This window comes from Aquarana catesbeiana, linkage group LG02, assembly GCF_042186555.1.
Source record: "Aquarana catesbeiana isolate 2022-GZ linkage group LG02, ASM4218655v1, whole genome shotgun sequence".
In the NCBI taxonomy this organism is placed as follows: Eukaryota; Metazoa; Chordata; class Amphibia; order Anura; family Ranidae; genus Aquarana; species Aquarana catesbeiana.
The window spans coordinates 741,672,728-741,686,275 of record NC_133325.1 but is presented as its reverse complement, the minus strand read 5'-3'; the positions used below and the strand labels follow the sequence as shown (position 1 = coordinate 741,686,275).

Here is a 13,548-nt window from a genome sequence, read left to right as displayed (position 1 = left end):
TTTTGGATTTTAGGTGTTTACAAGTTTAAAACAGGTTTTTTTGCTAGAAAATTACTTAGAACCCCCAAACATTATATATTGTTTTTTTTCTAACATCCTAGAGAATACAATAGCGGTCATTGCAATACTTTTTTTTGCACCGTATTTGCGCAGCGGTCTTCTAAGCGCACTTTTTTTGGAAAAAATTCACTTTTTTGAAAAAAAAAATAAGAACAGTAAAGTTAGCCCAATTTTTTTTTATATTGTGAAATATAATGTTACGCCAAGTAAATTGATACCCAACATGTCACGCTTCAAAATTGCGCCCGCTCGTGGAATAGCGTCAAACTTTTACCCTTAAAAATCTCCATAGGCGACGTTTAAAGAATTCTACAGATTGCATGTTTTGCGTTACAGAGGAGGTCTAGGGCTAGAATTATTGCTCTCACTCTACCGGTCGCGGCGATACCTCACATGTGTGGTTTGACCACCGTTTTCATATGCGGGCGCTACTCACGTATGCGTTCGCTTCTGCGTGCGAGCTCGTCGGGACAGGGCGCTTTAAAAATTTTTTTTTTTTTTTTTTATTATTTATTTTATTTTATTTATTTTTTCACTGTTTTTTAAAAAAAAAAAAATTTGGATCACTTTTATTCCTATTACAAGGAATGTAAACATCCCTTGTAATAGAAAAAAGCATGACAGGTCCTCTTAAATATGAGATCTGGGGTCAAAAAGTCCTCAGATCTCATATTTAGACTAAAATGCAAAAAAAAAAAAAAAAAAAAAAAAAAAAAGTTGTTTAAAAAAATGACACTAAAAAAATTTGTGCCTTTAAGAGAGTGGGCGGAGCCGTCGTAATGACGTCGCTCCGGCCGTCACATGGTATGGAGACAGGTAGGCGCCATCTTGGCCTCACTTGTCTCCATACCTCAGCAGGGAAAGGACCCGATCGCCTCCGCCGCTACCGACGGCTCCGGTAAGCGGCGGAGGGTGCGGGAGAGCGGCGGGAGGGGGGGGTGGCACCTCTCCCGCCGCCAACGGTGATCTCGCGGCGAACCCGCCGCTGAGACCACCATTATCGCGTACAGAATCGCTCACTGAAAAGATGGATATCTCGGTTGTGGCAGCAGCTGCTGCCGTTACCGAGATATCCATCTTCAAAAAAATGACGTATATATACAGTGAGCGGGGCTGAAGTGGTTAAGCTGATAATACACACAGTTGGAATTTGTGCCTTTATTGAACATAGCATTAAACATTCAGCGCTGGAGGAAAAATAAGTAAACCCTTAGTGTTAATAGCTGCTCAAACCTTTTTTTGGCAGCACTTTCACTAGCTCTGGATCAGACGGACCTGCATAATGTTCAGGAGGAATTTGACCATTACCCACTGCTTCAGTTCAGACACTTGTAGGACATCTGGTGTGCACAGTTCCACAGCACCTCTATGGGGTTAAGGTCTTGGCTCAGACTGGATCACGCTAACCCATGGCATGGGGGGGGGGGCCCCATCAACTTTGGGTAAACACTGCTTGCGGCTATAAAAGCTACTAGCAATAACTGCATGTTAAAATCAGACATGCTGGTTGGTCAAACCAACTTGAGTATATTCAGCCTGCTCATACATAGATCGATTCTTGCTGAGCTAGCAAAGATTCAAACCGTCTATGGCCAGCTTAAGGTGAGGATCACATGGCAAATAACTGCAGAAAACCAGTTACCCCCAAAAGGGTCACATACTTTTTTCTTGCCACTGTAAGGCACATCATATCTCCAGACATGCTACAACCCTGTAGTTCATTAAGTATTTCAGCTAAATTCCAATTTTCAACATAATATTTAGCTCTGGAAAGATGAGGTAAATAAAAATTCTTACCGAAGTGCACGGCTCAACTTCTCGTAGTTCATGGTGGGCTTATTTTTGCGCTGGCCCCATTTTTGAGCAACAAGCTCTGGCTGGTTCAATTTGAACTCTCCTTCATCTCCTACCCATGAGATACAGTCTCTGGCATCTTTGTCAGTGAGAAGCTCCAGCAGGAACTGCCATAGCTGGATCTGACCGTTGTTACCTACAGACAGAAAGCCATGAGGTGGGATCAATGATGACACACTAGCCATTCACTCTAGGTAAATATCTCTACACAAGCAAGGTTTCTAGCCATTTCTGTGCCATCTATAACCCCTTTGGTTCTTGCCCATGTTGGAAGCAGGGCATGCAAAATCTATAAAACATACGGATAAGGTGAACCGACACTTGCATTTAGATTGATAGGCTCCACTGAAGGCGTATCTCCATAAATGGAGCAAAGAAACCACTTTGAGCAAAAGCAATGTTCCTTCATCAGCTGATCAATATAGGACACTTGAAAATAATGAAATAAGCTGCTGTTCACATAAAATGTGTTTGTGATACACAGAAGCACATTTGTAATACCCACTAGCAATGTAAATCAGCACAAGAGATTTTATGTACCTGTCCTGTTACCAGGAGAACTTCTGTCTTCTCCAGATATGCGAGGTGCCCGCTGTACTTTAGCCACTTTGGTTTGAGTGTTTATGACTTTAATAGTTGTTGTGGGAGTTGAATTTGCGAGGGATCCTGGGATTATCTGTACAGCTGTAAGAAAAAACATGATTGTTAAAAAGAGCCAACTGTCTAGTATATGAGCAAATACTAACTTGTTACTGTAGAAACCCTTCCATTTCTCATGTTATGAAATAAAAATGTCAGTTTCTAGATTAAAGTGATGCTAAAGTTTTTTTTTTTCTCTTTTTAACATGTCATGCTTACCTGCTTTGTGCAATGGATCATCCTCTTCTCCCCCCCCCCACCCCCCCAAGTGCCCACCAATAGCACTCTGCTTGCTATGGAGCGCACTCACTTCAGAGCCACCTCTGTATTAATTAGACACATGAGTGCAGCTCTGCTTTACCCCCTTCCTCACTGGCTGTGACTTACAGCAGTCTAAGCCAGTGGTCGCAAACCTGTTGGACCTCACAAACCACTAAACTCACTATTTTGAATCCCACAGACCAGAACATGAATTTTACATGCCTTACACACAGCTCTGGCCCCCTGCCTGGATCACGCTGCTCCCTTAGAGACACAATGCTCCGAAGGGGAAAGCTGTGCTCAGGTTATTCATGAAGGTAAAAAGCCTTCTGCTTTTGCAAATACTAAGAAAAAAAAAAAAAAAAAAAAAAGTGTAACAATATTTGTGGTCTAAAAACACAGCACTGAAATAAAGACCAAAAACACAAATGGACTTACGTTGATCAATAGTAACTGTTGCAATTTCTCCATGTTCTTGGCTAGCCAACACATCTGGAGAACAAAATATAAAAAACAAACTGATTATATGCAGCAATCCTTATACTAGGTATTAAAAAAAAAAAAAAAAAAAGCAGCCGATAGATCAGTAAAATTTACCAAGAGCAAATCAGTTCTATGGAAAATCTAACTAGTGTGTGGCCATCTTTGGAAATCTAACCACTGGAAGAGGCCTTTAACTGCAGCTCTTGATTTAAATAAAACTTATGTTGACAAAAACAGAGAACTGCAATTGATTGTAAAGGTAAATGTAGTGCGATTGTTTCAGGCAAAATTACTCAAAGTAAAAAAAGCCAATAGAATGGAATAGCAACTAGCACAACTTAAAGTGACCCTGTCAGGCTCTAAAACAATTCTAATCAGGGGCTTAATGCTGTAGTTCAGTTATTATACTCACCTTTCCAGTGGCCTCTTACTCTCTCTCCATTCCAGCACTGCAGCCTACGCCAGACGCTACAGCAGTCAATACTTCCTGTGGCCCTCAGCCTCCAACTTGTATCACTACAGGACAAAGTAATAAATGTAGGGACAGAGGAGGGAGCCACAGATATTTGAAAACTTCTGGAAATGTTGCATGCAGAAGTCTGTTGGAGGCTGCAGTGCCAGAATGGAGAAAAGGTAGGACACGAGCTGTCAGAAAAGAGAGTATAACAGTAGTTCTTCTACAATATACTGATTTTTAAATGTAATTTTTGTAAGTGAAGTTATGCTGCTACATTCTTTTTTATTGTAGGCCTTGGATACACAGCAGCCTTTTAGTTACAGGTCTTTAACCACTTAAAGCGGAGTTCCACCCAATAGTGGAACTTCCACTACTCTGCTTCCTCCCGGTGTTGACAGGTACCTTGTCCCCACTTCCGTCAGACCTTGTCGCGGCGAGGTCCATCAGAAGTCAGGCCCCTTCTCTCTCTGCCGCTGGACCAGTAAGAGCGCAGCATGGACCCGCTTCACTGCCGGATTCCCTAACTGGCAATGGTGACGGCAGCACCCGACAAACATCGGCTGGGGTGCCAACATTGCTGGACTCCAGGACAGGCAAGTGTCCCAATATTAAGTCAGCAGCTACAGTATGCATAGCTGTAGACCTAATTTGGAAGGGGTGAACGGAACTCCGCTTTAACAACCAGTATGCCGCTGGACTTTTGGTGGTTATGCCGAGATTGATGCCCGCGGCACATCCGCCAGCTGGCTGGACGGGCCAAGCAAACTTGGGTTTGGCTTTAAATGGCTGTTTGTGATAACCCAGATGACATCACTTCCGGCTTACCTGGATGTCAACCACACAAAAAAAAACAAAAAAAAACAAAAAAAAAACAAAAACACAAACAAACACATCTTGGGGTTTTGAATGCTTGCAGAGGAGGGATTTGTGGTCTTATATAGACCCCAGATCTTTCATTAAAGAGGATCTGTCACAGGGATGTTCACATTCCTTGTGACAGCAATAAAAGTAAAAAAAAAAAAAAAAAAAAAAAAAGATTATTTTTTGTTATTAACCACTTAGGGACCGAGCCTCTTTCTGAGATTTGTTTAGAAGTTAAAAACTTTTTTTTGCTAGAAAATTACTCAGAACCCCCTAACATACATTTTTTCCTCTAACACCCTAGAGAATAAATCGGCGGTTGTTGCAATAGTTTGTCACACCATATTTGCGCAGCGGTCTTACAAGCGCAATTCTTATGAGGGAAAAAAAAAAACAAAAACAAAAAAAAAAAACCCACACTTTTTTGAATTAAAAAAAAATAAACAGTAAAGTTAGTCCAATTTTTTTTATATTGTGAAAGATAATGTTACACCGAGTAAATTGATACCCAACATGTCACGCTTCAAAATTGTGCCCGCTCGTGGAATGGCGACAAACTTTTACCCTTAAAAATTAAATCTTAAAAAAAAAAAAAAAAAAAAAAAAAAACACTGAATAAAAAAAGTGAGCCGGTCCGGAAGTGCTTAAAGTGCCCCCCGTCCCCCTGTACTAGCGTGCAAAGGTGAACGCACACATTAGTGCACACAAACTGCAATTGTCCCACATATTTGGGATTTTTTTTTTTTTTAATTATAAAACAAGGGTTATGGATTGTGTTTTTTGCATTAAAAAAGAAAAAACAAAAAAAACTGCGTTTGAAAAACTGCTGCACAAATACCACATGACAAAAAAATTGCAACACCCACCAATGTATTATCAAGGGCCTCTGCTATAAAACTTTTTTTTTTTTGTTTTTTTTGGTTGAACTAGATGGACTTGTGTCTTTTCAACATGACTATGTAACTATAACTATGTTTGAAGGTTTTAATAACTTTTCTAGCAAAAAAAACCCCAAAAACTTATTTTTACATGTAAACAAGTGTCAAAAAGGCCTGGAGCTGAAGTGGTCAAAGTGGAGTTCAGCTCGTAACAGTCAACAGCTGCAAAAAAGGTGTAGCTGTGCCGGCTTCACAGCCGGGCGTGCACTTTGCTTGCGCGAGCCACGCTGCGAATGGCCGAGCAATCTTCTGGTATCTGTGACGTGTCCCAGAAGATTGGAGGGGGGATCACCAGTACTTAAAGCGAAGTTCCTTTTTGGGTGGAACTTAGCTTTAATCTACACTGACTTTCCTGACGGTCTCTTAATCATAGGAGGTGGTAGAAATATTTTTTTCAGCATATTCAGTAAGCTTTGTTAGGCGATTAGGAGTACACAAACAAGAGGAACAGTACCCGCAATAAGGAAAATATACAAAATACTGAATTGAAAGCATCCTTCAGGTTAAGAATAAATAGCGGTGTGGCCAGTTTTTATACGCTAGTTTTCCATCTACTCATATACAGTAACAAAATTTGTAAGACTTTTGGAAGGGTTTCTTACATTTTCTGAGCAGCTCTAGATGACTCCACAAAATCTCTCCTCTGGGGACTCTCTGGAAAAAATCTTCCTGGCTAATTTGACACAAATCCCTCCCTGGAATACTAAGGGCGTTCACATTGATATCCGATATACCAAATTCCTTCAATACCCATAGGACCCAATGCAGGACCTGGTCTGTAGACCACTGAATGGGATCTGTAAAAAATTGAACAAGAAAGGTCAATACTGAGGTTAAAGCAGAACTATATCCAATCATTTCCCAAAAGTAATCGCAAGTAATAAAAAAGTTATTAAATCTTTAATCATACAAATGTTTTTGTTTTTTTGCAGGGTTCTTATTTACATTCTGCCAACTAGCGTGTGCACAGTGTATGCTACATTCAAGGCATGCCTCTGGCATTAAAGGCAGTCATAGTTGCCAGTGTGCTCTGTTCAATCCCTTGAATGGCTCTGGTCATAGCTGCTCTGAGGACTCTTGACAGCGTGTCAAAGGTGAAATAAGTACCATATTAGTATACACACAGCTATTCTCAGACCTTACAGAAAGCAGCAAGGTTACAACTGGCAATATGAGTTTATATGCCCACTGCCTAGCACTGACTTGTATGTCATGTGAATGTAAGGAAGGTGCTAACCAGGCCAGTCTATTCTGACATAAAAGAGTGGAGTCAAAAGACAGGACAGGATAGGATATCAGTCTGCAGTTAATGGCTTTTCACAGTATATTTTTGCAGCTAGCAATGGAAAGATAGGTTAAAAATCCATTATTTTTAAAAAAAAAAAATACCTTTCCTTGTATATGAACATATTGCAGACATTCAACAGCATCTGAAAGTCAAACTACTGCATGCAACATCCACTACAGTACTTGCCATAGGGTATGCCCAAGCGTTCTTGTTCCTTTCTGTAGCCCTCCAACGCTGCTGCCCATCGTGTCACCTGTTCAGAGGTCTCATCAGAGACAGTGACATGCTTTGTATCATCCAGAGTGATCACCTGACCTTCCTCTACAATCTGAGCTTCAACTGCACCATGATGGGCATCAGGATCAATCACCACCTCCACAGTTTCCACTGGCTTTACAATCTCAAGTATGTTCAGCCTTGGCTCCAGTCCTGAAACAGCCACAAAGAAGAAACATGACTAAAAAGCAAAACAATTGTAAATTCTAAAAATAGTCTGATACCAATACACATGAAAAAATAAATCAGTGCAGCAATCAAATGCATTCAAAGTTGGTCTCAAAAATGCCAATTTGCTACAGTATGAAGTGAGACGATCAAACGTGAAGCAAGATCAGACACTTATGCATGCAAAGTCACATTTGCTGTATTCCTAAACATGTGAAAAGCTCTATTGTGCCATGTATGCCTGCACAAATACAATCTGACCTTAAAGCGGAGTTCCACCCAAAAATGGAACTTCCGCTTTAAGTACTCCTCGCCCCTGACATGCCACAAATGAGGAGAGGCTGGGTACCTGGTTTGGAGTGGGACTTCCGGTCCCACTTCCTCCTTCCAGGCCTCTAACCGCCTAGGCAATTGCTAGGCGGCTCCTCCCTCCTGGCAATGTTCTGGGACACGTGACAGGCCCCAGATCATTGCCTGGCCATTGACGGAGCCCGGTTCGCGCATGCGCGCCTGGCTGTGAAGCCGCAAACTGTCACAGCCGGGCGCCCACACACACAGAATGTCAGCGCCGGCGGAGAGGAGGGGGAGAGAACAGAGGCTTCAGGCGGCCGCTTTGCTGGACCGTGGGACAGGTGAGTGTGTGTGTTTATTAAAACAGTGGCACTCCGCTATAAAGTGGCCGTAAAGGCTTTTTACATGAATACATTCTCTGCATGAAGGTTAAAAAAAAAAAAAAATCCCATGCTTAGCTGAGCCTGATCTCGATCCAGTGCTGTACTGGAAGCGTAGCAGAGCTGCTGTCTCTCGTTCTCACTTGCTCAGAGACAGCAGCAGAGCCACTGGCTCCTGCTGCCATCAATCACAGCCTGTTATGAGGAAGCAGGGCCAAGCCTGGCTGTCTATAGACACAGGCAGCACAGCTCAAGATCTTATTGTGGCACATCTGTGGCTTAGAAGTGACTTCCTATAGTGGCACACCGAGAAGAGCAGCCAGGAGCACTGGCAAGGGACCTGGAAGAGGGGGATTGGGTAAACCATTGCACAGAGCAGGGAATTATAAACCTGTAAAATTATAGTTACATAGTCAGGTTAAAAAAAAAAAACAAAAAAAAAAAAAAAAAAAGACAAGTCCATTTAGTTCAACCAAGAAAAGGGAAGATAACTAAGGTGTTGCAAGACTTAGCGCAAAGTGCAGATGCACTTACAGTTTTCCCTTAGTCACCCTGCAAAGTCCCAGAAATACCCGCTGATCCTTACAAGAAAAAGAAAAGACTGGGCATGATCAGAAACTGTATTAAAAAAAAAAAAAAAAAAAAAAAAAAAAAAGTCTTCTTCGCTTGCGACGTGCTGCGAAATGAAAACTCAGGACAAATATTTTCCCGATTTTCTTATAGTGTGTACCCTGCTTGAGGGTTATATTCCCTGTCGCTCTATCCCCTGCTCTTAAAAAAAAAGAACATAAAACCCCACTAGTGTAGAAGAGAATACATTACTATAATCTTAGAACGAATACTAACCTTGCTGGGATATAACCTGCACACTAAGCTGTACAGACCCATCTGTTTTAACTCCTTGATCAAATAAACTTCTGTCCGGATCAAGCTGAAACAGAACAGTTTTAACATAAACAAGCAGTTTATAATGTACTCATCACAAAAAATGCTCTGTATACATACCTAGAACAAACAGGTGAATTATTTGTATATAACAATAATCACCAAGCAACCATCATTGTCAGTATCTTCTAACTAACCTTATGCTATTAAGGTCTCTTAAAATGGAATTAAACCCTGCTGTCTTTTACAGCCAAGCAAACTGACATCTTAGCCTCTCTCTGATCTGCAGTTGCAATTTGATGGCTTGACAGGTCAGTTGAGGGCACAAGCACTTATCAATCACAGCATGCCTTGAATGTAACGGTTTTGGAAAAGTGATAAATTGACGAGTTTAGTTCTGCTATTAAATCACTTTATGAAAATTAAATACAGTATAACAGCTCTTTAAAGTGTTATTAAACCCAAAAGCAAATCCTATATACAGCTTACCAGTGCTTAGATGCAAGTGTAGCTTACAATGGTGTTATACATTTATGCAAAACATTTATTCCAAAAGGGAAAAGGTATGCTGCAACTTAGAGCTGCACGATTCTGGAAAAAAAATGAGAATCACGATTTTTTGCTTCCAATACAGATCATCATTCTCAGTGTAACATCTTTCACATTATACACACAAATAAAAAAAAAAATAAAAAATGTGCTAACTTTATGGTTAAAAAAAAAAAAAAAAAAAAAAAAAGACTTCATTAAAGCGGAGGTTCACACAAAATTTGAACCTCCACTTTTTGGAACCCTCCCCCCCCCCGGTGTCACATTTGGCACCTTTCAGGGGGGGGGGGGGGGGGTGTTGCAGATACCTGTCTAATACAGGTATTTGCACCCACAGGAGTCTACGCCACTTCCCGTCCCCCCACGCTGTCTGCTGGGACCGTTCTGATTGCGCAGCGCGACTCGCTCAGTAGGGAACCGGGAAGTGAAGCCGCAAGGCTTCATTTCCTGATTCCCTTACAGAAGATGGCAGCACCCGAGAGCCGAGCGACGGTTTGGCCTCGGGTGCCGGCATCGCTGGACCCTGAGACAGGTAAGTGTCCTTATTTTAAAAGTCAGCAGCTGCAGTATTTGTAGCTGCTGACATTTAAATTTTTTTTTCGCGGGACTCCCTCTTTAAAGTGCATTTTTTCCCAAAAAAAAATAGCGTTTGAAAGACCGCTGTGCAAATAGTGAGACCTAATATATTGCAACAACCCCATTTTATTCTCTATTCTCATTGTATTCTATGCATTAAAATAAGCCTTCGGTGTGCAGCAGCCCCCCTCGGCCCACGCATGTTTGAGCCGTCCAAGATTGTCGCTCCTGAGTAGCTGAGACAGCAGCATCGCTATTGGCTGCTGTCAAAGTCAGCTAGCCAATTAGGGGAGGGGGGGGGGGGGGGTGCCAGGGCTCCATGTCTGAATGGACACAGGGAGCTGGGACTCGGCTTGGGTACCCCCATAGCAAGCTGCTTGCTGTGGGGGCACTTGACAGGGGGGAGGGGCCAGGAGCACAGAAGAGGGACTCAAAAGGAGGATCTGGGCTGCTCTGTGCAAATCCACTACACAGAGCAGGTAAGTATAACATGTTTGTTATTTTTAAAAAGGAAATGAAGATTGGTTTCAATTTGTTAATGAAACTAAGTTTGCTAGTCCATCTAACACTCTCCTCCCTCCAGGCAATTCTGTTGTCCAAAAGGTGCCCCTTTGTTCTGAGTGGGGACCTGCCAACACAGGAGGTATTTTGTACTTACTGGAAAAATTCAATATAAGAAAACTAATGCATTCACCACATCTATGAGCTGGTAAGCTGCAAAATTCTATAATATTGAGTATGAATACATACACTTTTTTGCTCCTGGAATTAAATATGCCAGACACTTTGCACATCTTTCATTGAAGTACTATAATTCCAAGATGAAACTGACCTAGAGATACAAAGATTTTGACTTAGACTATACCTGGATGTCTTGCAGGAAGATTTCATGGGCTTCAAGTGAACATTGAAGTCTGGGCTCTAAAAGCTTCTTAAGGTTTCCAACTGGTTCATTTATATCAATAGACTGGCTCACAAACTCTGCTGTGGTATATGTCTGCTCTATAATGCTAAAAGAATTAGGACAAGAACATGAATTTAGAATTAAAAATTTCAACACTGGCATAGGAACAGAGAAAAGCTAGAGGAGACATTCAATATTATTTTTAGTACTGACTGCACTTTACTATAGCTAAAGAGGCTTGAATAGTTAATGGTGATTTATTGGAATTGTACATAATTATATTAAAGTGATTGTAAAGGCTCTTTTGTAAAAATATTTGTCATACTTACCTCCACTGTGCAGCTCGTTTTGCACAGAGTGGCCCCGATCCTCGACTTCTGGGGCCCCCCAGCGGCTCCTCCTCACTTCAGATAAAATCCCCTAGGAGAAGCACTCTCCCAAGGGGTTACCTTGCGGGCGCGCTCCCGAGTCCAGCATTTGGCGTCCATAGACACGAATGCCTTACTTAGCTCCGCTCCCCACATCATTGGATTTGACAGCAGCGGGAGCCAATGGCTGTGCTGCTATCAATCTATCCAATCAAGAGCTGGAACTCCATGTAGAGAGGGAGAGCACGTCTCCAGCGTGGGAATTTCGGGGCTCAGGTAAGTAAAACGGGGGGGGGGGGGTACTGAAGTTTTTTTACCTTAATTGGCATTAAGGTGAAAAAAACATGAGAGTTTACAACCCCTTTAAGCAACCCCAAACAAAGAACATTACCAGGGTGCAGTCTTGTTGCTGGACTCAACAAGGCTCACTGGGTCTGAAAAACTGAAACATGAGAAAAGGAGCAAGGCAACAATCCTTTTTGGATACCCAACAGGGATTTATTAAAAAAAATAAAATAAAATAAAAAATATCAGTGCATAGGTAAGTTTTGTGACCCAAGACTTCAGCTTTAAGTTTTGGATTAAGCAAGGAAAGGGTAAAACCACTGCTTTTTTTATTTACTGCCTGCGTACAAATGAGGACATTTCCCTTTACTCCGCTTCCCAGAGACAACAGAGGAAGCTAGAAGGAAATCTCTCCCCTCTTATACAGCAGTCTACTAGAACAGGTGTCCTCATACTCTTGTTCCAGAGAAGACTCTAAACTTTTGGATTGTACGTCAGTCTTCCTTTGGTAATTGCACCAGCTTTGATTTTCCAATCGTCACCAGAACAAAGGAAAGTTATCCCCAGCACAGACAGACAATACATTCTAAGTTTAAACCTTTCTGTTCAAAGAAAGAAAAATACAGAAACAACTTTAAAGAGGAGCTTGAGGCTCCTTCAGATAATTAAAAGTCAGCAGCTACAAATACTGTAGCGGCAGACTTATTAGGGCACATGCCTATCCAGGCATCCAGCAGTGTCCTCACCTGAGCAGATTCTTTAATCAGCTTTTAGGGTGCTTGTGCCGCCATCTTGACTATGGAAACCGGGAGTGAAGCCTCGCAGTGCATACTAGTCCAAAATGACAAAGCTAAACTCCAGCTTTTGATATATTTTACATGGTATGGCTCCAGCTTGGCCCAAACGAGCTATGTCCGCTGGATGTGCAGTATAAACTGTATGTAGCCGAGGCTGCATACAGCACTGTGTTCCGGGTTCGAGCCAAGCCTTCCAATCTCATACCTGGACCACAACGGAGTCTGATTGGCACTCAGCCAGAGAAAGCGAAGTATTCTAGCAATGAATACAAAGCTTCCTCTGATTAGCCAAGGCGGGCTGATGTCACAATCTCTGACTCAGCCAGAGGAAGCTTTGTATTAATTGCTAGAATAAATCACTCTGAATGGCTGAGTGCCACATCAGTTACTGTGTTCTTGGTATGATCCAGGAAGGTCTAGGCTTGCACCCAGAGCACAGTGCTGTATGCAGCCTCAGCTACATACAGTTTATACAGCACATTCAGCCACCTCACGTTCGTGAGGGACACACAGTAGTTCGTTTGGCCCAAAGCTGGCCCAAACTATGAACTCTATCTTTTGATATACTTAAGTTTTAAACCTTCAGGGGGCCACATTTTTTTTTCAATTTATTGCATAGACTATTACTGCATTAAATAAGCATAATCAGGGCCGGTGTGATTTGAGCACATACCTTTCCTCTGCGCACTCTGTCTTGTCTGAGCCATCTATTTCTATCTCTATCAACTCCTCAGCCTCCCTCTTCGTCATGGCTGAAATGTCACAAAGGCAAGCCTAGTACATAAAGAATTAGATTAGCAAAATTGAGACATTTCCACAAAAATACATGCAATACATTACAAAAATTTTATTAATTCATACTGTTTACTGAAGGAGTTTGTCAACACAATGCTAAGGAAAAGACAAATACATGAGCAGTCACAACATACAAAGAGGTAATGCTCACTTACAGGTATAGTACCAGAGATTCTAGCAGTGACCAGCAAATTCAAGATACGATCATTAATCCCTTAGTGAGTATATAGGCAAGTATCATTTCTTTTAAACTTTTTTTCCCCTGTTTCTTCTTGGATTGCAGGCTTTGGGAAACAATGACATACATCCCATGAGTTCTCATCTGAGCACACCCTCCTGCCGGAATGCCTGAGCTAAGAGCAGGATTCCAGCAAGTAAATGCCACATGACTCATTTGCCCATACCGAAGATGGGCCCAACCAGAAATGCTAAC

General features: G+C 41.8%; 1 protein-coding gene across 2 annotated transcripts in view; it reads right to left on the bottom strand.

The window, feature by feature from the left end:
* The window catches only part of GABPA (GA binding protein transcription factor subunit alpha), a 92,914-nt gene that overhangs the window by 4,376 nt on the left and 74,990 nt on the right, over positions 1-13,548 (bottom strand). For both annotated transcript variants that reach the window (XM_073617080.1, XM_073617081.1), the window contains exons 2-9: positions 12,994-13,094; positions 10,832-10,976; positions 8,803-8,887; positions 7,028-7,270; positions 6,156-6,350; positions 3,253-3,306; positions 2,455-2,598; positions 1,858-2,050 (exon numbers count right to left, since the gene is read on the bottom strand). In XM_073617080.1, the coding sequence (XP_073473181.1) occupies positions 1,858-2,050; positions 2,455-2,598; positions 3,253-3,306; positions 6,156-6,350; positions 7,028-7,270; positions 8,803-8,887; positions 10,832-10,976; positions 12,994-13,094 (1,160 nt within the window). The remainder of the gene's footprint in view (positions 1-1,857; positions 2,051-2,454; positions 2,599-3,252; positions 3,307-6,155; positions 6,351-7,027; positions 7,271-8,802; positions 8,888-10,831; positions 10,977-12,993; positions 13,095-13,548) is intronic.